The sequence below is a fragment of the Heterodontus francisci genome, chromosome 30, assembly GCF_036365525.1.
Source record: "Heterodontus francisci isolate sHetFra1 chromosome 30, sHetFra1.hap1, whole genome shotgun sequence".
Taxonomy (NCBI): Eukaryota; Metazoa; Chordata; class Chondrichthyes; order Heterodontiformes; family Heterodontidae; genus Heterodontus; species Heterodontus francisci.
The window spans coordinates 32,432,593-32,456,785 of NC_090400.1; the positions used below are offsets into that span (position 1 = coordinate 32,432,593).

Genomic DNA, 24,193 nt, shown 5'->3' on the forward strand with positions numbered 1-24,193 from the left:
CATATTTTCACGTGTGTCTGAACTTGTCATTGGCAAATTCCCCTCCATTATTAGGTGTTCTCGCACCTACACTGTTTGGGATCATCTTCTCCCTGCTGCTCTCGCATGCGTTCAAGTCTTCAGAAGAAGGAATTTTCCTCCACACGAGATCAGGTGGCAGGTTGTTCAACCTTGCCTGCCTAAGAGCGAAGACCAAAGTACGGAAGGTCCTCATCAGGGAACTCCTCTTTGCTGACGATGCTGCATTAACATCTCACACTGAAGAATGTCTACAGAGACTCATCGACAGGTTTGCGGCTGCCTGCAACAAATTTGGCCTAACCGTCAGCCTCAAGAAAACGAACATCATGGGACAGGACGTCAGAAATGCTCCATCCATCAATATCGGCAACCACACTCTGGAAGTGGTTCAAGAGTTCACCTACCTAGGCTCAACTATCACCAGTAACCTGTCTCTCGATGCAGAAATCAACAAGCGCATGGGAAAGGCTTCCACTGCTATGTCCAGACTGGCCAAGACAGTGTGGGAAAATGGCGCACTGACACGGAACACAAAAGTCCGAGTGTATCAAGCCTGTGTCCTCAGTACCTTGCTCTACAGCAGCGAGGCCTGGACAACGTACGTCAGCCAAGAGCGACGTCTCAATTCATTCCATCTTCGCTGCCTCCGGAGAATCTTTGGCATCAGGTGGCAGGACCATATTTCCAACGCAGAAGTCCTCGAGGTGCCAACATCCCCAGCATATACACCCTACTGAGCCAGCGGCGCTTGAGATGGCTTGGCCATGTGAGCCGCATGGAAGATGGAGATGGCTCGCCACTGGTATCAGACCCACTGGCCATCCATGTCTCTGCTTTAAAGACGTCTGCAAGCGCGACATGAAGTCCTGTGACATTGACTACAAGTCCGTTGCCAGTGATAGTCAGAGCTGGCGGACAGCCATAAAGGCGGGGCTAAAGAGCGGCGAGTCGAAGAGACTTAGCTGTTGGCAGGAAAAAAGACAGAACTGCAAGGAGTGAGCCAACTGTGTAACAGCCCCAACAACCAATTTTATCTGCAGCGCCTGTGGAAGAGTCTGTCACTCTAGAGTTGGCCTTTATAGCCACTCCAGGCGCTGCTTCACAAACCACTGACCACCTCCAGACGCTTACCTATTTTCTCTCGAGACAAGGAGGCCAAAGAAGAAGATCAGTCAGAAACGTAGCTGGTGTGTCAAGTCCAGTCCCTATCCATTTCTCCATGATTTTGTTTATAATCACGCTTTTGTCATTGCTATGTATTATTGTAGAAAGGCTAAATCTGGTTGCTCGGTCAGTAAAATGTAGAATTAAGCTATTTTTTTCTTTGTCCCATACCTTTAGATCCATGGCAACTACCTTATTAAAGCCACATGCCAATGGAGGGTTTACAATAGGATGTGGCAGTGTCCTCTGATACTTTTTGCAGATTTCACACTTTTCACTAATCTCTTCTATTAACCTTGTATATTCTCCATTAAGCTCACCTACATCCTTTAGCAGGGTCTTTAATCTTTGACAAGTAGAGTGAGCAAATTGTTTTTTTTCCTCTTTGATTCTTATCTCCTAATTCCAATAATACTTCTCTAACACTTCAACGAGAAATACCAGGTTTTGTTAAGAGGATACAATAATGTCCTGACAGGAGTACCTACATATCAACTGACTTTCCATAAATAATTGCATTATTATGCTCCGTATCAAGTTTTATTTGTGCCTTTTCATAGAAGGTTTACTCAACAGAGATATCTCACTAGAGACTATATCAGTACTGATAAAGTGGCTTACACCAGCTATTTTACATGAAATTACACTCTTTAGTTACTTTAATATGTTGTCATCACCAAACCTAGAGCAAGTAATACTTCTATATTCCTTCACTTTGGTTTGATCCTCACTACTTAGTGAATCTAGATAACATTTTAACCAATCTGTTCCGCATACTGTCAAAGTGTAAGCACCATCTAGCACTGCACAGTTGAACAAGTCCACGACTAAGACATTTATGGCAAGACTAAAATTCCTTGTGACTAGTACAATATGTTTGGATTCATCATTATCTTCACCTGTCTCAACATTCTCTGCATCATGTGTCTTTGCAAAATGTCCTATTTGTTTCACCAAGGTTGCAGGAAATGACTATTTCCCCAGGATTGTTTTCAAGGCAGCAGACAGCTGATCCAACAGAGTGTCTCCCTCCAAGAACTGAACACCAGATAGAACCAGGGGTCTGTTGATGTGCAAGACCTTGGCACAATACAGCAATTTAAATACTAGTGCAGAACTAGGGATCTCTAAATTGAATTTCCTCAATCTTTTATACAGTTTGTTGAAGTCCAAGATATATTCCTCCATTGAATAACCATCGGTTTTCTAAAATCTGTCAAAGTCTGACTATGCCTCAAAGGCATTTAATACATGTAAATTTAATCCAAGAACTGTAATAGAAGATCCAAACCTTCATCAGTATCCAACTGTTGGGCATCTAGCTCACAAATGCTTTAGTTCTGATTTTACTTCTGGTAGGAAGTGACAATGCCAAGGCCAAACCTTGTTTCCTCTTTGGTAGGAATGTAGTCCATGTGATCTGGTGATATGGTTCAGAGTCCGAGAACATCGGGGAGGGTAATCATACCCCAACAATTTACAATTGCTTTCTGCAGTGTCTTACAAGGCTAGTACGATTCTGTCTGATGTTTTTTTCCTTCGTTTCCCGTCTTCACCTTTAGGCTTGATGTGCAAGACCTTAGCACAATACAGCAATTTAAATACTAGTACAGAACTAGGGATCTCTAAATTGAATTTCCTCAATCTTTTATACAGTTTGTTGAAGTCAAAGATATATTCCTCCATTGAATAACCATCGGTTTTCTAAAATCTGTCAAATCCTGGGGAAATAGTCACCTTATATTCCACAAAGCCAGTTAGTGAAGGATGATACTGGAGCAAATCTTTACTCAGTTTAACACTTATTTACAGAGTGAAACATTACAAGCATACTGCTCCTTACTAAACCATCCTACAGTTTGTGTGTGTCTCTTCATATGTGCTCCAGTGAATCCCCAATTAATGCCCTCCTCTTACATGTAATTAAACACAATTGATGTACAACTAGCAAGTTTATTAGTTATATGTAAAAATGAAAGGAAAAAAAACATCACCTTCCTGCCCAGTAGCAGTGGGTAAACTAAATCAGGTATTGAGATGTATTAAAAGGTCAATATTGAGCCGAAATAGTGAGGTAACGCTGCTGCTTTATAAATCATTGGCGTGACTGCACGTAGAATGGACTTGTATTACTGGACGATTCTGATAGCCACATTACAGAAAAGGATATTGCAGCTATAAAAGAACCCAGCCTGTAGCAGTCAGCAGCAGCATTTGAGGACTCCAGGTTGATTTCGGGTTCTTGCAGGATGGAGTGCCTGTGGTATCTTACCAGTGAGATTTGCAGAAGTTCTTTTACTTGTGCAGAATGAGAGGAAGATATGCTAATCAACCCTCCTCATCAGCATACGCGCTCAATGGATAGCCCCTTGTTAGAATTATATAGAGTGAAGTTGGTGGTAGCATGATGTTGGGTAGGGAGAACATCTTCAAAACCATTCAGAAGCCACTAGATATGCAAGTTATCAGGACGTTTATAGAGCGTCCTCCTTTAATTATGGGAATATCAGAATTAAGTGTTTGCTGTACCTTTAACCTGTTTCCATTTGTCAGTGGTACCATATCTTGCTGTAATCATCATTACTGAATGGCTTAAAGGCATGCTGTTGTTTATCTGTTACACAGTTCAAAGGCCTGTCATTCATCCACTGTCCAGTCCCAGCAACAAGTTTTGTGTAACCAGTTTGGACCCTGATACCTTACCAACAGTGGCTACTCTCCTCATGGATGTCATGTTTTATTCCAATGGGTAAGTTAGGAAGATCACAAAAGTATATACTTTTTTAAAGAAAAGCTTCAATGACAACAAAGTCACAATCAAATCATAAGGCTTTAATGAAGGTGTCTGCATGGCCGCCAGTGGGGTATAGAGGTTAAAATCAAAGTAAGTGTAGAAAGGTTTCCATTCATAAACCAGTATATTATACGTCATCGTATAGCAAAACATTCTCTGCAAACTGCATATAAAACTGATGTCTTAATGTGAATTTTGTGAAAATGCTTGATTATGGAATGATGTAAATGTTTAATGCATGTTTATAAGCTTGTTAACAAGGGGCAAATTATTAATGCATTTGTTCTCAATATGCATTCATTGTCATTCTAGTGTGAAGGATTCCGCAATAGGCAATGATGAAAATGGTCACATTCGTTTCTTCTCCTTCTCTCTAATTGAGGGCTACATCTCCTTGGTGATGGATGTGCAGACACAACAAAGGTACTAGAATTCTTTATTAAGCTTACTGAAATATAAGAGGCTATTCCTCACCATTACTCTCGTGGAGGTTTGGGGCCTTCAGAAGTACTCAAAGGGGCTTACACTAGATATCAACTGGCATGAGTTCCACTGAAGCTCTTCAGGGGTGCAAAGGGAGGAATGTATTGGGAAGCCCAGGAATTTCCCATGACACACTCCTTTAATGTGGGAGGGATGGATAGAAGATCCGCCCACAGCCCCCCTCACCAGAATTTAAAGGCATGATCGAACAGAATCCTGGCAGAGCGGGAATCTGGCCCATATTACAGTCACCCATTTATGACGCATCCCCACACCACACCCACCCACCACCCAGTTATAAACACAACGTACACCCTTTCCAGCCCCAGGAATTTTGGAGCTGATATTTTTCATTTGCAAAATGTATGCTCAGCCTCCAAGGAGGATGTAGTTTGCTTCCAAAAGGTATTTGTAGGATTTATAACCACTGTGTGAAATCAGTTAAGCACCTTTTTAGGCAAGCTGGCACTTCAGTAGACTCTCACTGCAAGTTTCTCATTGTCACTAGCATTAGGAGTATTCGGATTCCAAATAACATTCACACTAGAACCATGCCTCCATCTCCAACAATGTGAATGACACACGCAACTCAGGAAGGAAAGTTGACACTCACTTGTCTTTTTAATATATACAGTGCTGTCAAAGTAAAGGTATATTACTTAATAATCCATTTACATTTTTCTTTAGAATTGACTTAATTTAAAGGCGAAATAAAGAAATCATTTTCAGATTATGCCAATTGAAGCTATTTTATTTCCCAATCTCATCCCAGGTTTCCAAACAATCTGTTGTTTACGAGCGCATCTGGTGAACTGTGGAAGATGGTTCGGATAGGTGGGCAGCCCCTAGGATTCGGTATGTAACTAATCTGGACTTTGCCTCACAGTTTCTTATCATTAGTCTGGCTTTATCTCAACAATGGCAGTCCGTAAAGTGGGCCAAGTTTACTGTGACTTAAGCCTTTTACATATTTGTTGTACACCACGCCTCCTTTTCCTTTTCATTGAAGTTAATGAGAAGGAAAATCAGGTTAGGTGTATAATGGACAGTCTGAGGTATAGGCCCCTACCAAGATTGAAAGTTCCACACTTAAAGGTTTGTGATTTGCATTGGATTTTTCTCCAAGTAATAATGGAGGGACAACAGTGAAGACCTTTTCCTTTCTTTCTCCTATTTTCTGACAGCTATGTAAACTCTGTGGTGGTGCGCAGCTGTACTGACAGCCTAACTTCTAATGGGACACAGTGTGCCTGCCTCCTTTATTTCCTTGAAAGACAGGTCCACCTCTGTGTCCGAATGTAGGTTGATCAATCCAATTTCCATGTTCTTCCATGCCAGCAGCGCTGATATAGGAAGAGGTTTGAGAACAGCATTGGAGGAGGTTCAGTTTTCCACCTCAATAATGTGGAGAGGACGAGGAAAGTAAAGGGAGAAAATGGGAAAAAAAGTTTTTTTTAAAATTGGTGAACCTAATATATACTGACTTATTTTTATTTTGGTGTTGCTGCCCTTTTGTTTTATAATTGTATTGCACGTAAGTGGAATTGGAACTAATTTTTCTACCCCTTCAATTCTTCTCACCTCTGCCCCCGCCGCTGCCCCCTAACTCCACACGTCTATCCTGCATCACTTGCCATTGCCTTGCTGACAAAGCAGGCTGTAGAATTGTGCTATCATGAACTGTTGGGAAGCAACAAATGACAATGTTGGGAGCTGGGAAAATGTGCAATATTGAAGGAGAGTGTTTAAGAGGACTGAGGCAATCCTAATACGCGTTTGTAATTCTAAACAACTAACCTCTGGATCTGTAACAGCTTCAGCTATTGCACCTGTCTCTCGTTACCCAGAACAGGCACTAACACCAATTTGGATTTGAAAAGAGCTGTCAATTCATGGTAGCGGAAAGTTTACCATTTATTTATTCTCCACTGTGAAGTGTATTCTGAACAAGTCAAAAGGAGATGCAACATGATATTCTTGAGACACTGTTCTTTGATTCTCGCTTTTTAATCCAAACACAGCTAGTTCTCTATTTTAATGCATGGTGCTGATATGTGGAAACTTCAAATAATTGAGTTATATTTGTAGGACTTTTTAAACTGAAATATTTGCTTCATGTTGAAGAATTTGCAATTCAACAACAAAACACAAGTCCCTCAACACATTTTTAGAGTTTGTACAAACTTTATGGGCAATGACCCAGTTTTAAGGGGTTTCACCACTATAAACTTGAATCGTGGCTTTTTGTGCTGAGCACAATTTTGGTGCTGGTAGTTTGGCTGACACTTATCAAGTGTCGTTCACTAGCGGGCTGTTATTGTGTGTACTGAAACAATGGGCTTCCAACCATAGTGTTATGGTTTTTAATCCCAGCTTTGCCAGTTATTCAAATCTATTTCCTCTTCATGGGATGAGTTTCCAGTATTCCCAGATGAACAACTGCATTGAGCATTGCATTGCAGTGGAACACTGTTTCCAATGGGCATAAAGGCCAGTGTGACTAGTCCTGCCCCATCTAAGTGTACCAAATGTTAGATGGTTAAAAAATTGAGAGATATGGGAATTCAGCACCATGGGCTATGGTCTCCGACTGAATAAGACAATGTGTTATGGAAGCATATCAGTCTGCACTTGGGAGAGTCAGCCTTGGCTTTGGTCAGTCCAGTGTTGATTTGAAACTTTTTGTCCTTTTGCCTGTCATAGGTTGAACATTAAATCTGCAACTGGAAGGGTGCATTGGATGTAATATAGAGCATTCATGCCTCTCTACAGTCGTACCCAGGGTCAATTTTTGTCCCTTGTGTCATTTATCCTCCTCCATTTGCCAAGGACAAGGTAACTACTATCCTCAGGAGACTTTCAGCCCCCACTCCCCCTCAACACACACAAATGGTCCTCAGTATTCAGGCCTCTTGTTCTCCTGCCACTCCTCGCCACCCCCAATTTCTCCCCCCCCCCCCCCCACCCCCACACTCAAGTATAGACAAATACATAAAAATGCTCCAAAATATTCACATTTAGGAGATTGTTCCAGGCTCTCCTATAAAGATGAATTGCTTGGTATCCTGTGATTATCTTCAGAAATATTTGGAATATAGCTGTCTGCACACCTCATCACCTCCTGTTCCCAAACCCGGTGAACGTCACTGGTAAAAGGAGGAAAAGGTGCAAAAGACCCCATTGATTTTAAGAGGTGGTATTTTTAACATGAATATATTTGGACATTGTAGAACTTTTTCATGGGAGTGTTAAACACTTAGAGAAATAATACAATTTGATATTTGCATTTTAAAATGTAACATTCATTTTCAGTTTAAATCATTTAACTTGCATGCCAAGAGGCATTAACTACTGATTTTGTATTTGTATAATGTATGCATTTTACCAAGAATGTCATTAAGATGAATTCTACTGCTGGCATTATGATTTGTGAGCACGGTGAGATGGAGGGAGTGAACTCAATCATATTCATACCTATCATTTCATTAAAAAATGAATCATTGGTGACTGTGTGCTGCTGACGTTCTGTGCTGAGTGATTTGGCCAGAGTAGAACAGCATCTAGAGTTGTTTGCTATTATTTATTCCGTGTAGGGAGCCTTCCCTAAAATTTTGCAGAGTGCCCCCCCCACCCCACCCAAAAAAAGGACATTTTTCATACTGTGGGAGGGAACAGTCTTTCACTGCCCAGTGGAGAGACTTCACAGCAGTGAAAATAAAGCAATTGGCCCATGTAAAAGTATAACTTGTCAGTTGTCATATTATTCTTGAAGCTGTTTAAGATTCTAGGGATTGTTAGATTGATCCTAAGCTCTGCATGAATTTGCTTTTTTAAAAGGTGACATCACCAAGGTATTAAATCACTTGATCTCTGAGGAGTAAGAACGTTTTTTAACCAGGGTATAGCAAGTTTTACACCTGTGCTGTCTATATTTTTTTTTGGTGTTGATTTGAAGATATGTGTCTAATATCATTCCTATCCCAATGTACTTCTCAATTAGTTGAAAACCAGCCCTCCCCTGTCTCCAAAGAGAAGTATTGATGCAATTGCTTTTCAACCTTTCAACACCAGGATTTCAAATGTTTTTATATAAACAAGATATACCATCATGAGGTAGATTTGGCGAAGTAGCTGAAAGCACAGTGTGCAACTGAATATTTAACAGAATGTTTGTCTTGTCTCCTATGATGCTGCAGTATTTGAAGGGTTAATGGGTCAAGCTCAATCTAATTGTTTATCCTCTCTTGAACTGAATGAAAGATGCTTGGTTGTCAATTATTTGGGTTTCTGAAGACTTGAAGCAATGCCATTAGGGTTTCTTCATAGATTTTAATGTATTCCACTAGGGCATCTCGTACAGAAAATTCATAATCATGATAAAGATGCATGTATTAGTCAAAGTTTGGCTGTGCTTTTTTATATCCAGTGACCATATCCTAAGTCGAATTAAAATGTTGCTAAAAATAAAATTCAAGGAAAATATATTGTTCTAAAGAGACAGCATCCTGCCTTTGGTTCAAAATAAAGTATTTGCAGTGTTCAGATTTTACCCTTTCTTAACTTTAAGAATGGGTGCAAAGTTCTATAGAACTTACTTGATTCTCATCTCTGACTTCCTCCTGGAAATGGGTAGGTGTGATTGAGAGAAGAGGGATACATGGAATAAAATAAATATCTCTTTAAAGTAAATGGTAAAATAATGGAATAATACAGGTCCAGAAAAAGCAAGTATATTATGATAAACTGTAATTCAACATGTATGATGCATTTGGATGTGTTTTTTGCTTCAGTTAATCTGTTATTTTGTTGTGGTAGTCTGGATTAAATGTATCTTGCACAGTTACCATAGTATCTTCAGCTATCCTAACAGTCCTATTATAAATTCTAGTCCCATTTTAAGCATGTGTAATGTTTCTATCTCTACCACCTTCCCTGCAAAGTATTTATCATTCTTTGAGTAAAGAAATTCCACCTAATACTCTAGTTTGCTCTCCTCCTTTTCTTTCAAGCTCTATTTGGGGTTTACCTTTGTACACTTCAGTAAGATGCCCTGTGACAACCTCCTCGCCAGACTTTATAGAGTGAAAGCTTCTCCAATCTTCCCTCAGAACTAATCCTGTTTACACTCCGCACCTTCTCTCAAGCGTGCGTGTGCTTTTTATGGCATGGTGACCAGATTTGACCACCGTCTTCCAAATGAGGTCCAACTAAAGTATTCTGCCATCTTCTTCAATTCCTGGCCCTAGTGTCCTGTAGAATTCTACTTCTCATCAGTCATTTAGTACATATGTGTGTTCCTGTGTATATGTTTAAATACACGAACCAGTGTTAGCTGCTTTCTTCATCTAAGCTGTGTTCCCGTTTCCGGATGTCTTTTATTATTTCATAAAGTGACTCACGAGCTGTGATCACAAAATCCTAAATCACTTTAGGGGACATTAGTAAGCAGGTGAAACGTAATGTAGAAGTTCTTGCAATAGATGAGTAGGTGTGGTGATAGGCCAGAAGGTTCCAAGTTCGAACTCCACTCTACACTGGGCTGAAATTTATGGTGCTGTCTGACCCTGGCAATGGCGTCAGCAGCTTTTGTGTAGGCGTTGACACCATTTTCAAAGGGCTTTGAGCCCTTCCATTTAATTTAAATATTTAAAGTGAGCGGTTACAAAAAATTGTGTAAACATTTAATTTGCCCTTCTCCCCCAATAACCATGCAATGCATTATTTGCCCCCTCTCCCTCAAAACTGTTCCCCTGCCCACCTGCCTCCACCCACCCCCCACCCCCCAACCACAAAGCTCTGCACGGTTACCCTTCCCACCATCCCCTGCACCAATCAGATGAGTTTGACCCTGCTCACTCACCCCCTTCCTCCCAAAACACTGGAAAACTTAGCTGCTCACCCCCACCAGTGTTCCGCCTCGGATCCCCGAAGGCACGGCGCGCCGGCCACTGGCATCAATATCACTCTGGGACGGACGGTGGGAGCTTGACGGTCATGGCGATATTTACATTAATTTACATATTGAAATTGGACTCCCATCGTTGAGCGGCAGGGACCACCACGAGGCCTCGTCGGCACTGTGGGACCGGGCCTTCCTGGTGTCGAGGTCTGTGGCAGGCCTCTCCTGGAGGCTTTTTCTGGCCCCCCACCCCCGGCCACAACCCCCGATGTTAAGGGGTCTGTAAAAATTCAGCCCACTGTGTCAGCTAACCTCAGCCAGGGCAGCAGTTGGGGCACTGCTATTGTACTAAAAGCCAGTGATTAATCAGCCAGTGTTCCTGCTGATTGCAGTCATTGTAATCCCATTTATCCCTGCTGGAGGGTACATCTATGTGGATGTCAAATGAACAGAGTATTGGGTTCAACTGTGATGCCCTCCACAGTTGAACCCGCTGACACTTGCAGTCGAGGCTCACACTTAGCGAATTATCACAGGCAAGGAATGGAGGAGAGAGGGCACTACCAGGATCCATAAAACCACATCCCAGAAAGCATCAACACCTCCAGCACAGGAGGGAAGCAAACTGGCGGGGGGGCTGCCAGCGGAATAGTGAGGCAGAAAATAGACAAAACTTACAAAATTGTGTTCTGCCATTGTCATGCTAGGCCCCCATCTGCCAAGAATGAGGCACATCAATTTTGTCACGAACATTGATTTTTAACTGTTGTTGGAGTGAGGAAATGACTTGTTAAACAGATCAGCTGTGGCCGGAAAAAAACATTTACATACTAACAGACATCGAAGGTGAGGAAGCGCATTCCAGGGCCTGCTAAGGAGGATACAATCCACAAGGGCCAGGACTGGTTAGACCAGCTGGTCACATGACTACCTGGCTGTTCCAGGGTTTTCTTTTGAACTGGCCACAGCGAGTTTGAACTGAGAGTGTCTGTTTGCTCCTGGACTGAGAAGATCTCTCTCCTCTCTCCATCTCTTTCTCACAAGCCTCCGAATCCACTGAAGACATATGAACCCCAAGAAAGAAAAGTCTCCTGCAGCAAATGAGGTTTAAGAAGAATACTGGGCCCCAACGAAAAGCAAGATCTACCTACAATCAAGGACACTACAGTGAGCTCGAAGAACCGTAACAACAACTCTTCAGATATTGCCTCAAACGTTGCCACTTTATTTCTCTTCTGCTCTTCTCTGTCTCAATTTGCACGTGTGTATCGCGTATACATGCTAGCATGGCAGCGTCGTATATCTGTAGGCATCAACCGAATTAGAGTTTAAGTTTAATAAATTTCAACTTTTCTTTAAATCTAAGAAAGCCTGTTTGTGCTGGTTTCTTTGCCTTATAATTGGAAAGTGGTGAACAAGGCTAGATAAAGATAAACTATTTCCCTTGGTTGGAGATTCTAAAACTAGGGGCATAGTCTAAAAATTAGGGCCAAGACCGTTCAGGAGAGACGTTACGAAGCACTTCTTCATGCAAAGGGTTGGAACGCTCTCCCTTCAACAACAGTTGAAGCTAGAACAGTTGTTAATTTTAAATCTGAGATAGATAGATTTTTGTTAAGCAAAGATATTAAGGGATATGGACCAAAGGCAGGTATATGGAGTTAGGCCGCGGAACAGCCATGATCTCATTGAATGGCGGGACAGGCTCGAGGGGCTGAATGGCCTACTCCTGTTCCTATGATTCACCAAGGGGGAGCTAAAACACGGTGTGTTTAAAATTAAACCCTGTTACGATAAGACCAGGTGAAGGCTGAGAAAGACCCCTAAACACCTTTTTCACCTGGTCATAACACCATACTTAAAATGAGAGCTTTATAATGCCAAAAACTCCCAAAGCAAATCTCCAAAAAGGATGCTGTCTCTGTACAATAATCCTTGCTTAGCCTAACAGAAAAAGCAAGCCATAGTTATTTGAAGGAATTACTGTTAAGTGCTTTGTTTACTGCTGTGTTATTTAGTGCTGAGTGTTAAATGGATCTGAACCTCTTCCACCAGATGAATGTGGAATCGTTGCCCAAATTGCAGAGCCCCTGGCTGCCGCTGATATCCCTGCATACTACATCAGTACGTTTAAGTTTGATCACGCCCTGGTAAGTTTCTAAACAGCCTGGCTACAAAAGGGCAGACCGCAGTGTTATTTTCTGAAAGAAAAATAGGCCTGTCACTTTGCGTTACTGTTGCGTATTAAAAGTATTTATTCTTCTGTAACCCAGCATGGATCCAGCGAGACTCTCAAGAGTTTGCTTGTTGAATGTGAACTGTGTGAAGCTGATGTTACTGACAAGGTTAATCTGCTGAACCATGGCCAGTTCATTAGAGTAAAATGTTGTTTTTCTTTCTGTTTGCACGCCTGCTCTCTGCTTCACTGCCCCTTAGTATTGAGAGTGATTTATCAGCAGATTGATTATTGCTAATTGTTTTAGTCTGGTAAAGCGTAAAGCTGAAGGAACTAAGCTTGCACAATTTTTATTTTTGCTGCGCTTGCTGTTTTTTCTCCCCTTTTAAGTGCAAAGCTGTTGAACTGTGTCCCCTGCAGATAGTGCGAGGAATTGTTACCCATCCATATCCTGTTCAGCTCCACAGTGCAGGTTTGCGAATAGTTCCCCTGCAGATTCTCCCCATTAAAGCTTTGTTTACTCTGCTGGCACTGGTTAGCAATGTGCTGTTTATTTTCCAGTTGTCTAAGTAAATTTGTGAATTTGTTTTGAAAGAAAGCTAAGTCCTCATTCTCGGCTATTGATTTCATTTTTTTTGTCACTGTTTCTCCTGCAACCCCTTTCTGTTCTAAGTAACACAGTGTATTTTTAATAGCTCTTAGATTTTTAATAAACTTGTTGCACTTAATAAAGTATCTGTGCTGTCAGTCTGACAACAGGCTTTATATCTGAGTAAAATATACAAATAATGTAGTGCAGCAAATTCATTTGAGGAAGAATGGCAGGGTGATCTCACTGTGTTTAGAATGCACAGTTATCTTTATATTTTTTTTCCCAATTTTCTCCCCTTCTGAAAGCATTGACTCATGCGGAGGCCAACTTCATGGAGCTGACAGTCTTCCAACAGCTCGCCAACTGCTTGTGCCTCATGCATGAGTTTAGACAACGTAGGGATATCACAACCAGGCCAGATCCTGCCCACACTTAGACACCACCTCCCAGCAGCCGTCACTGCTGTCAGGAGCATCAACCCTGGTAGATTCCCCCTCCTTAACTCTGGGGGGATTGAACTCAAATGTAGAGCTTCCTATAATGAAGCTGGCTGAGATCAGCTAACTCAGCACAGCAGTGGAATGCAAAGTCATCTCGGTGGCGGAGGAGTGGATGATTTAACTAATCTGTGTGCATCATAAGATAAAGGCAGTGCACTTTATTATGCTAATGGTGAATTTCTGTTTAGCTTCCCATGTTCTTCAAATCACCTTTCCCTCAGTGAGTAAACTGTAATAAGTTTGGGAAGTAAGTAAACTGACATGGAAGTTAATACTGACAGCAGGTAGCACTGTTCTGTGGCTGTGGCCCCAGTAAGAGTACTTGTAACAGGGTGAAGCAAGCTTCCTTATTAGCTTAGTGGATAGAGTAAAGCCTAACAGCTTAGAAGGACCCATGCTTGATTCCTAATCTGTACTAAATTCTCTGATCGCTAGGGCAGCAGTTGGGTGCTACAATTAATTGTCTGTAGTGCTGCTAGGCTAAGAATTGACTAGGAGTTGTGCTCCTGTTGTCTACACATTGGCCTTTGATGAAAAATGAGATGAAGTTCAGCTTGTATGCCTCCGTTGGACAGATGGCTTCACAACATTTATTGTGTAGGATCAGGTGTGAAGAATGGCTACATGAGTACGGTGACGGTTGGCTGAGGGTGGCCTTGGATTGGTGCCCTGGCTAGACAGCACTTTTAGGAGAGGAATCTGACTTATCAGTTGGCATTCAACCTGCAGAGGTGAAGTGCAAAAATTGCATGGGAGCTTGTCCGACCTCAGCCTGCTCAGTGTTGATGTATCAAGTTGAACCAGTCAGACTCTGTGTTCAGGTGAAACTAAAATCTGTTTGATCTCAAACACAAAAGGAAAAATGTTATTGCTTATGATGCCAGCAATAGAGACAGGATAAGCTTGCCGTAACAGGGTTAATGGCAGGCAAGTCCTCTTTAGTATGGTGTGGCAAGTGTTGCACTTCTTTTTTGCCTATGTGTAGTGATGCATGGTGTCACCTAATAGCGTACAAAGAAACATTTTAGTGCTGTCATGGCTGCTATTCTAACATTTCCAGGTTCAAATAGCCACAGACAATACATCACAATCTGCCCTTAATTACATGGTAACTTTAATTATGTAAGTAGTTAATTAGTTGGATTAGTTAATGTATTGTATTTGTTAATGATGTAATGCCACACCTCACTTGCTGTTCTACTTTCCATTTTAGGCCTCACCGCGCCCCCCCCAAAATGCATCTCACTGTTCATCAGCCAAAACAAGTCAGGCGCCTGTTTACGTCTGGGGAGGGCACAAAGTAACATGTGCGTCATACTAGAATTAACTTTTTTATTCACCTCCTCTCATCTCTGAAGTCACTAACTGCCTATTGAAATACAGTTCCACAGGCAGCAATCATCCTATGGTACCTTGCCCAAGTGACTGTTATCTGTAAGCCTTTTGACAATCAATAACTCCAGGCAACCAGACATCCTTCCCAAACCCCCTGTTGTCCTCACCTGCTGTCCACATGTGCACTTCCTTTAGGGTAGCTTGTATAGCCAACGTGAGTGGGAATCCTGGCTAATTTTTCTTTCTCTAACCCTAGGCTATTGTAGTCCTTTGAACCACTTCGGTGCCATTCCAATTAACTCAGCTCAGACCAGAATCAAACTTAGGACCTTCCTGGTCTATATGGATCAGAATGTTTTCATTCTGAGCCAGTGAGATGGCCCCATTAACTCATCTAATATTGTTTACATTTAAAAGCTGCTTACTAGATTGAAATAAACAAGGCATTGGTCCATTAAATGCTTCATTGTCTTTCTATCCTGTTACCTATTTTCTTCCTTTATTTCCAGGTACCTGAAGAAAATATCAACAGTGTGATTAATGCTCTCCAAGTGAGTCAGAACAAGAAGCAGTAGATGGGAACTGAGATCCTGGCAGTTTCCTCTGCACACAGTAGTTAAAGCTGAAACTCAGATTTCAAGAAGAATCCTTTGGGTGTTCGTAAAGCAGCAGAGAGCTTGTTTTCTTGGCGAGCTGTTGGCTTTTTGAAGTCTGTTCCCAAAGTGAATGTTACCATTGTGTTCTTTGTGTCAGCCTGTTACATTGTACTGGTTAAGTCAAACCATCTCTTTCTACTGATATTTCCCCCCAGTGTGAGGGAGCTGTGGTGATTGGCTGTTGTCTGTGAATTAGTTGGGTTAGTTATATCATGTAGTAAAGCTGATTTCGAAAGTTTGGGGGCAGAAAGGCCTCTAGTTAAGTATAGGGATGTCATGATCTGTAGAATATTGGGAGTGATTACAAGGAAGTAATCTAATTCTGGGATAGGTTCAGATGATGTCATAAACTGCGAAAGTAAAGTTGGAATCCTTTTCAGATTACAATCTTTTAGGTCACTCCCTGGCAACTATTACTTTAATAACATGCTGTTTCATTTTATCTGGGAGTTTCTTTCACTTCTAGGCAGGTTGATGCGTGATGGTACACTTGTTGTGGCGCCATTATTACTGCTTCTTTGAGTAATAATCTGAAGTTGGCTCTGGAAAGTCCCACATCTAATATATATTATATATATATATATATATATATATACACCATGGGAACATAAACTGTGCAGCATGTCTGTAATTACTGCCTTGCTTCTTTGTTCTCCCCATGTCATGGTAACCATTTAACCCGGTTGGCATGAAAGATTGACAGAGGGATAATTGAGGCAAATGACCTAGCAGCACAGTTTTTCCTTATTGAAAGAGGTCTAGGTTTCCTCAGACCTACTGATGATTGATAAGCTTCATATGTTCCATGCTTGCACCAAGGTTGGTCACTTCCCTTACAAATACTACCCAGTGCTTTACAGAGAAACGAAAAGAGGTTTATTTTGGTGACCTTGGACAAGCTACTCCCAATGCTGAATGTTTCTGTGCTACTGTTGGCATAATTATTTTTTGACACCCCTATACTCTGTAGTAGGACAGCATGGGATCCAAGGAAGGGATTTTATCCTCATTTTTAAGGCATGGGAGAAAGATTCCAACCCAGTTGTTTAGATTTGAACTATCCAATTAAATAGCTGTGTTTCAACTGGCAATCTAATTTGACATTTCAAATGTAACTGCATTTCACCAGAGTTGCAACACTCCTGGGTTAACATATTACAAGGCATCCCAATGATGTAGCATTAAGATAATTCTTCAAGATTTCTTGGCAGAGGTTATTGTTCAAGAGAGGCATCAGAAATGACTTCTACATCACCAGTTGGAGAATTCTGAAAAGGGGAAATAGAAGGACATTTTTTTTTTAAAAACAAACACAACAGTTCACTTTTATTGCAGACCACATCTTCAGAAGTGACAAAGAAAACACTCTAATTAGAGTTACCTACACAATGGCTTGGGGGATGTTGTTAACTTACGATCCATTACACCTGTTTTAACAGCCCTTCATTTAGTTGCTCCTAGCTGAGCTCAGGTTTTTTTTCACTTGTGAAGACATCAGCTGCTGCAAGAACAGGGAACTGGCAAGTTTTATCTTTTTTATTGCTTTATTCCCCTTTCATAATTCTGTAATTGGTGTGTTCTATTAATTTCTCTTTTGAATATGTACCATCAAATGTGGCACTTGTATCTCCAATATATTACGCATGTGCTCTGTTATTCAAATAGGTGCCAGCAGGTTGTGGAGGAGGGAGAATGTAGTGATGTTTATATTTCATATACTAATTTGCACACAGTTGCCTGAATGACTGACAGCTGACACTATGGTAATTTGATCATCTTTATCTGATACAGGTGACCTCCTGTATTTATCTTCTATCATTTCCTTATCTTCTATGTAATTTATACACATTTTATGAAGTAAATAGGACTTATCTAATTTGTACTGCTACTTTCACTGGTGTATCCACTCCTGTTTTTTTAAATGAAAACAGAGGAAAGATTTTATTGTTGTAGATTCAACAGTATTCTCTGCTGGATCATTCAGTTGCCAAAGGCAGTGGCGAGATTCTGAAGCTGCCTCTCAGAGCTGAAGTGCCTGCTTAATGATGTTGTGATTGCTTTATTAGGGAATATTAACAAAGCTAAGACAGTTGTAATAGATAAATCCCAAGGTATGTGTTGAAATTAAGAACTCGTTTAAACCTAATCCACTTTCATTTTGATTTTTTTTAGAATTACATTTTTAATTAATTTCAAGCCTGGTTTACACATGAAGTTTTTTTTTTCTGATGAGTAGATGCTATATTTTGCTATTTGACATTTGCTGAAACACAAGCTATAAGGTTTTTTAAAAATCCACTCACTTGTTGAAATAGTAGCAGTAAAGAAGTTTACAAACTAGTGATTTTTGAAATGTAATTTCTTGCTTGCCGTTAATGGTTCTACTCATGCTGCATTATATTTATAACCACTGCTCTTGTGTTTTTTCCCCCCCCTATCAACTAGTCAGTTAGTTCCTTTTTAGTTTGCCCGGTGCTCTTTGTTCCTATCATTGATGCAACCCTGCACAGTAACACTTTATTTTGATGAACAGGGGACGAGTGAGCTCCTTTTAAATGTGGAGGTTCAATGAACTTTTCAACTTGAGAGCCAAACAAACCTAATTAAACTCAGCCCAAGAACCTCCTTGTTTCAAACCACCTCACCCCACAGGTACCAATTCCTAAACCCAAAACACTAATGTCACTGTCATTACTCCTGATCTAGCATCTAAACCTAATCTACAAACTTAAGCAACCTCCCCCTAAGCTGCTTAAAATGGACAAACCTTCTCCCTAGGTTGGCCAACAGTTACCCATGCATCTCCACCCCCACCTTCCCATAAACACCAGATGAACAGATGATACCCCTGCAGATGGTGTTAACTCCCTCTTGGTTATAAGCTACATAAATGGATGTATCTAGCTCCTTTGTTGATGCTGCAGGGCTAAATCAAGCAGATTTTATAGATCCTGATGCTTGACTATTCTTTTTGCCAAATTGTCTGAGTCCTAGACAAAGCTGCACATCATGAACCCCTCTGACTGACACATCAGACCCTAGATTCGCTCAGACTGACTCCAGGCTTTAGCCAAACCATTCGGACTACTGATGTACCATTTTGTAAACTGCTTTGCAAAGTGCTGCATGATACTTCCCATGAGTTTCTATTTTTTCACATTTGCAGGTGCTCTTCTATCATAAGCATTTGCATAAATGTATCATATGTTAATTTTATCATATCCCATTATATTTTTCAGTGCCACTAATTTAATGGTGCTATTATGTGGAGCACCTTGCTGGCTGGAGCTGGCCAGTTGAAGTCATGGCTGAATCAACAATTTGCAACTTAAGTGTAAGATTTGCAAATGCATTTTTTTGTAATTCTGCCCAGCTGTCTATTTCATAACATGACCTTGCTCCAGCTAGGTGGGGGAGAAAACCGCAAAACTGCAGAATTCTATACAACTGTTACTCCCCAATTTGCTATTCAAACAAAGTGCAGTGCAACCTCAGTTGCTCAAACTCAAATTATTTGCCCTACTGATTATCTGTCAGAATTCTGGCTGGACAAATACTTGCTTGAGACATTGAAATCACATCTTTTTTGTTATTTGATTTGTACCAGCCTTCACTCCCATAAAGTTACACTACAATACTTATAGGATCATAATTTTGGGGATCTCACTTATCCGCGATTTTCAATTATCCATGGGAATGCCCCATCCATTGTGGTGGATGATGGAGGTTTCACTATATCCCTAATGGTCTATTTATTCCCACTGGCCTCCTGCAAGATTGCTAAACCATAGTGCAGTACCTTGTGGACCAGCAAGAGACTGATGAAACTCATCCAGCAGAAGCACTGAAACCTCTGAACTTTGAGCTGGAGTCAAGTTTTCAACTACTTCAAACACCAACTCCCTTTTCATGTGTTTCCTGAAGCTTAAATCTGAAGGAATTCAGAGCAGTCAAATTCTGGTGTCTGTTTTTATGGAGAACAGTCCTTTCGTAAAAGAAGTTTTGGAGCATTTAAAAAAGTTTAAGAATTTAGCTGGTAATGGTTCTAAAGAAAAATGAGAATCAGCAATATGCTGTTAGTAAAAGCCACATCATTCAATCCTCTGGTTCTAGGAAGTAAAACCACCATGACTAAAAAGTTTGGTTGCAGTTTTAGTTGGCAACTAATTTGTTAAAGTAGTTGCTCCAGAAGTATTATAGGGAGGTTAGCACGATCCAAAAGTAGATTTAACAAATATAGCTATGTAAGTTGCATGTATGTTGCCTTGCTGCCTTCACACACATTAATCTAATGCACAATGTATAGCCCAGTACCATCTTCCTACCATGACCTGACGAGCCTAATTATTAGCCCAGTTTCTCCAACATCGTGATAGGTTCAGTAAATCCCAAAGCAACCTTTGTAAACCTCTGCAGACAGAGAAAATGAGCCATCACATAGCTGGGATATGTTACCAGTATGAGAATTATATCTGTGCAATGTAACTGCAGCTCTGCCATGAGACAGCTTTGATCTACACTCTTCTGAGTAGTAGGAGATATTGTTATGGGAGCTTGACGTTGTCACCACCTTGCTATCCATGCTCAGCACTTGTTCTGCTTTATTTAAAGAGGTTTTTAATTGCATAATGTTAATCTTACTGACTTGATGCCAGAATTGCAGGGCACAGATGTAAACCTGGTGATTATCATGCAAATAATTGTTACTGCAGAGTGATCAGAAACAAACAAATTATTAATTTCATTGCAATTTCCCATCCATTATTTTAAGTTGTCCGCTAAGTAATTCCGCAAGCTGCAGTGTCCACTGGGGAAAAACCCAGAGGTCCATAGTTACGACATTGAATGCACAACACTGAAACAGGTCACTTGGCCCTACTGGTTCCTGCTGATGTTTATGCTCCTCTCAAGCCTCCTCTCCCTCTTTTTTTTTTTAATTTAGAGATACAGCACTGAAACAGGCCCTTCGGCCCACCGAGTCTGTACCGACCAACAGCCACCCATTTATACTAATCCTAAATTAACCCCATATTCTCTACCACATCCCCACCATCTCTTTATCGAACCCTATAAGTATAACTTTCTGTTCCCTTCTCCCTCATGTGCTTATCTAGCTTCCCCTTAAATGCATCTGCGCTATTCGCCAGAACTACTACTTTTAGTTACCTCATCCAGACTTTGCTATAGAGTATGGGAAGCTTTCAGAGGTTAGAATCGGTATTCTTCCAGCATTCATAGCAATTGTAAGCGAAAGGTATCATATACTGAGCTATTGACCAGGAGAAAAGCTGAGGTTCCGCCCAGTGTTCCTGCTAAGCTGCCAGGGTGCACGACCACGCAGCTGCCTGAAAGGTACCGCACAGGCTTTGTTCTGGGATAAGTAACGCGTGCACACAGTCATGCAAAAAAATTTAAAGGGACTTTTTTTTTAAAAAAGACTGCGTACAGCAACTAAATTTTAAAGGGAACATTGGTTCCACCCCCTTCAGTGGAAATGATCAGCAATTGTGTTCTCTTGTTGAGCAGTGGTAAGCATTGCACACCATTTTTACCAGTCTTGTGACCTATTTCGTAAAATGTGCAGGCTATAGAATTGCATTTAATTGATTAACTAATGCCAGTATCTTCGATTTTCTTTTTAATAACCTTTCAGTAATGTATTTTCATGACTTTAATTTGAATCCAGATAAACAGATGCCTGATTCAAGAATAATTCTCAGCTGGGAAGAGAACGCCAGTATGTTCCTGTTCACTTAAGTTGTTAATTCTTGACCCAGGTTTAACATTTCATCCTCTATTGTTCTGCATTTTCATTGATCAATACTGAAGAATGTAATTTGAGCACAGGTCAGTTACCATACACTGTAAGCTTGCAAAAGATTGGTATAGACCTTAATAATACACACTGTACTATAGTGTCAGCTCTTTATTCCCCATTATCAATATCAACTGTTTCTCCATGGTGTAGCAAGCCTTTTAGTTCAGTCTTTGACCCAGTTTATCATCTTCATGTGTTGCAATACAGTGCACAATGAACTTCAAATTCAAAATATCAAAGCTGTTTGTGCATCTTTGTTGTTCACCTTGATTCGTTCAAGTTTTGTCAAAATTTCCAGTGGCAGATAAAGTGCCAGGAGCTTTAATATTTATGTGCAATCATCGAAGATGCATTGGCAAATTCATTTTTGGAGAAGGAAGCATCCAAATCTGACAGAAAAGGGAGTTTCAAATTGGATTACAACGCTCTTCACTCCACTGTGCTTCTGTAATTGCTTCTACCTCAAAAGAAAACAGTGCTGCATTGATTGGCTATTTAATTCCCACACACCTACTTTCATATCATTGTGCATGGCTGGATAAGGTTCCTCAGATGTTGCACCAAAAGATTCCACCACTCTATGCCAGGGTTCACCTCTAGTTAACGGGATGCAATCACATGACCATACCTGTGTGCATCTACAATCTTGACATTGTGACCCCTTCCTTCATGAGAATATCATCGATTCTCTAAAGCTTCTCCCATAACTAACCTGATCCCTTGCTCTTTGGTTGCTTTGGATTTCCATAGAGAATAAAAGAAAGGCTTTCATTTATATAGCACCTTTCAGGCCATCAAGACTTCCCAAAGCATTTACAGTCAATGAAGTAATGATAGAGTGGAGAATGTTGTGTCAGTAGACTCTTTAAAAGAATATTACTGATTCAAAGCAAGTGATTCTGCTTCCCATGCCTTCATGATGACAACATTTTGATTTAATAGTGCAGATCATCTTCTGGCAGGAAAAGATGATGCAGCCTTTGGTTGCCCGTTGCCTTCCAGGCAACCGTCAGGGAGGGTCTCATGGGATGGAGGTGAGGGGAGTCCAAGGCAGGAAAGATTGCGACTTTGCATGTGGGCCCCAAAGGACCACTGTTGCGTCTCCTGGAAAGGAAATTTTCTGACCCCTCTATCCTTCCCACCAGCTGCCGAAATGCTTCAGCTTGGCAGGAAAGCTTCCCTGCTCAGGTCTCAGTTAAAATGCCATCCTATTGACGTAATAGGAGCCCTATTTGTATAGATTTATAAGATGGTCATCTGCATTAGATGGGCATTTTCCATCTGCAGAACCCTGCAGATTAATATCTGAGATGGCGGCAAAGGATTTCATGTTCCAAGCTAGATTCTAACTTCCCATCCACTGATTTCTACTGGCGGCAGGTAACAATTGAAATGGACCTCCTAGAATTTTCACGAGTAAATTCAAGGAAGACACCATCTAAAATTGTGGACCTTGACCAAAAGTTAGTAAGTGTGGACAAAGGACTTCAGCCCAATTCAGTCACAAGGCATGTATCTGTCTACCTTTCATCCATTTGTTGCTGGGAATTCTTTGTAGCCGCCCATTGATCTGTGAAAGGGACTTCGAGAATTAAACTTGATGTTAATCCCTTAATCCTTCCATGGAATTTGAATCTAGTGCTTCAAAAACTCTTACAGCCTCCATAATCCCACTCTGGCATAGATTTAATGCTATTTTTGTGGAAGACCAGTCTTTTATTCTTGTTACTCCCAAAAGGATCAGTGTACTTTATTGCCCTGCATAATTTATCTGGTCAAACTTGCATATGTTTTCTGGCCTACGGATAGGATGATCATTTTCTCTAATGTTAATTCCTGCTCAGTGTAGTTTAGAATGTTATCTTGATGAAGTGTTGATTGTGCTTTGAATTTTACTCAGCACAATGAAAGCAAGAGCTCGGTCCACAATATTGTTTAACTCTCTTTTTAAATCCCCTCAACTTTGTTTCAGTTTCACAGGCGGCAGACATTGCCATTTATGAATTGTGCTTAATTGGTTGTCTTGGTTGAATGCACCTGTTGCAAAAGTATTGATCAATTTTCAATTTAAATGATCCACATATTATATCTCCTCCCTTCTAGATATTCCCTGGATTTTCCTACAGATGAATAATGTTATTGGTGTTCTCTTGATTGTGACCTTACTTAGCATGTTCTTTACTTAGAAAAACACAGAAGAAACACATTTTTGTGCAAGAAGAAAATTTTTTCTGTTCCTATCCTATGGGGATTAGGAATTTCTTGAACTACTCACTGTCTTTACTGCATTTCCCTTGCAGTAAAAAGAACTGAGGATGGCAGCCAGCATTATTAGACTGTACTTTTTTTAGTATAAATTGGGAAGGTGATATAATTCTGACCCCCCCCCCCCCCCCCCACCCCCCACCAAAAAAAAAGGCTTTTCGTGATTTCCAGTCTGTTTGGCTAACCTACCAGGTGTGAAACAAGTACGCCTTTATTCAGTAATTTGTGATATTGAAGTTGAGGTTTTTAAAAAAAACTACCTTTTTGTATAGTCAAATATTTTAATTTATGACCAATTGCACTATGAGTAACTCATTGGCACGGGAACCAAATATTATGACTTGTTTAAAAATATGTAATTATATTAGCAGTTTAGAAATCCCAGTCCAATCACAACCATTCTTGGCAAACTGGTTATAATCAGGATTCAGCTGTATCTGGAGGGGAGGGACAGAAGCACATTACAATAAACCTCTGCACGTAGATTAAA

At 40.7% G+C, this 24,193-nt stretch overlaps 1 protein-coding gene across 1 annotated transcript in view; it reads left to right on the forward strand.

The window, feature by feature from the left end:
* The window catches only part of LOC137346657 (cytosolic arginine sensor for mTORC1 subunit 2), a 170,247-nt gene extending 146,408 nt beyond the window's left edge, over positions 1–23,839 (forward strand). The window contains exons 5-9 of the mRNA XM_068010303.1: positions 3,811–3,934; positions 4,292–4,402; positions 5,235–5,317; positions 12,417–12,511; positions 15,474–23,839. Of these exons, the coding sequence (XP_067866404.1) occupies positions 3,811–3,934; positions 4,292–4,402; positions 5,235–5,317; positions 12,417–12,511; positions 15,474–15,539 (479 nt within the window). The 3' untranslated portion in view covers positions 15,540–23,839. The remainder of the gene's footprint in view (positions 1–3,810; positions 3,935–4,291; positions 4,403–5,234; positions 5,318–12,416; positions 12,512–15,473) is intronic.
* Positions 23,840–24,193: the final 354 nt, after the last annotated feature.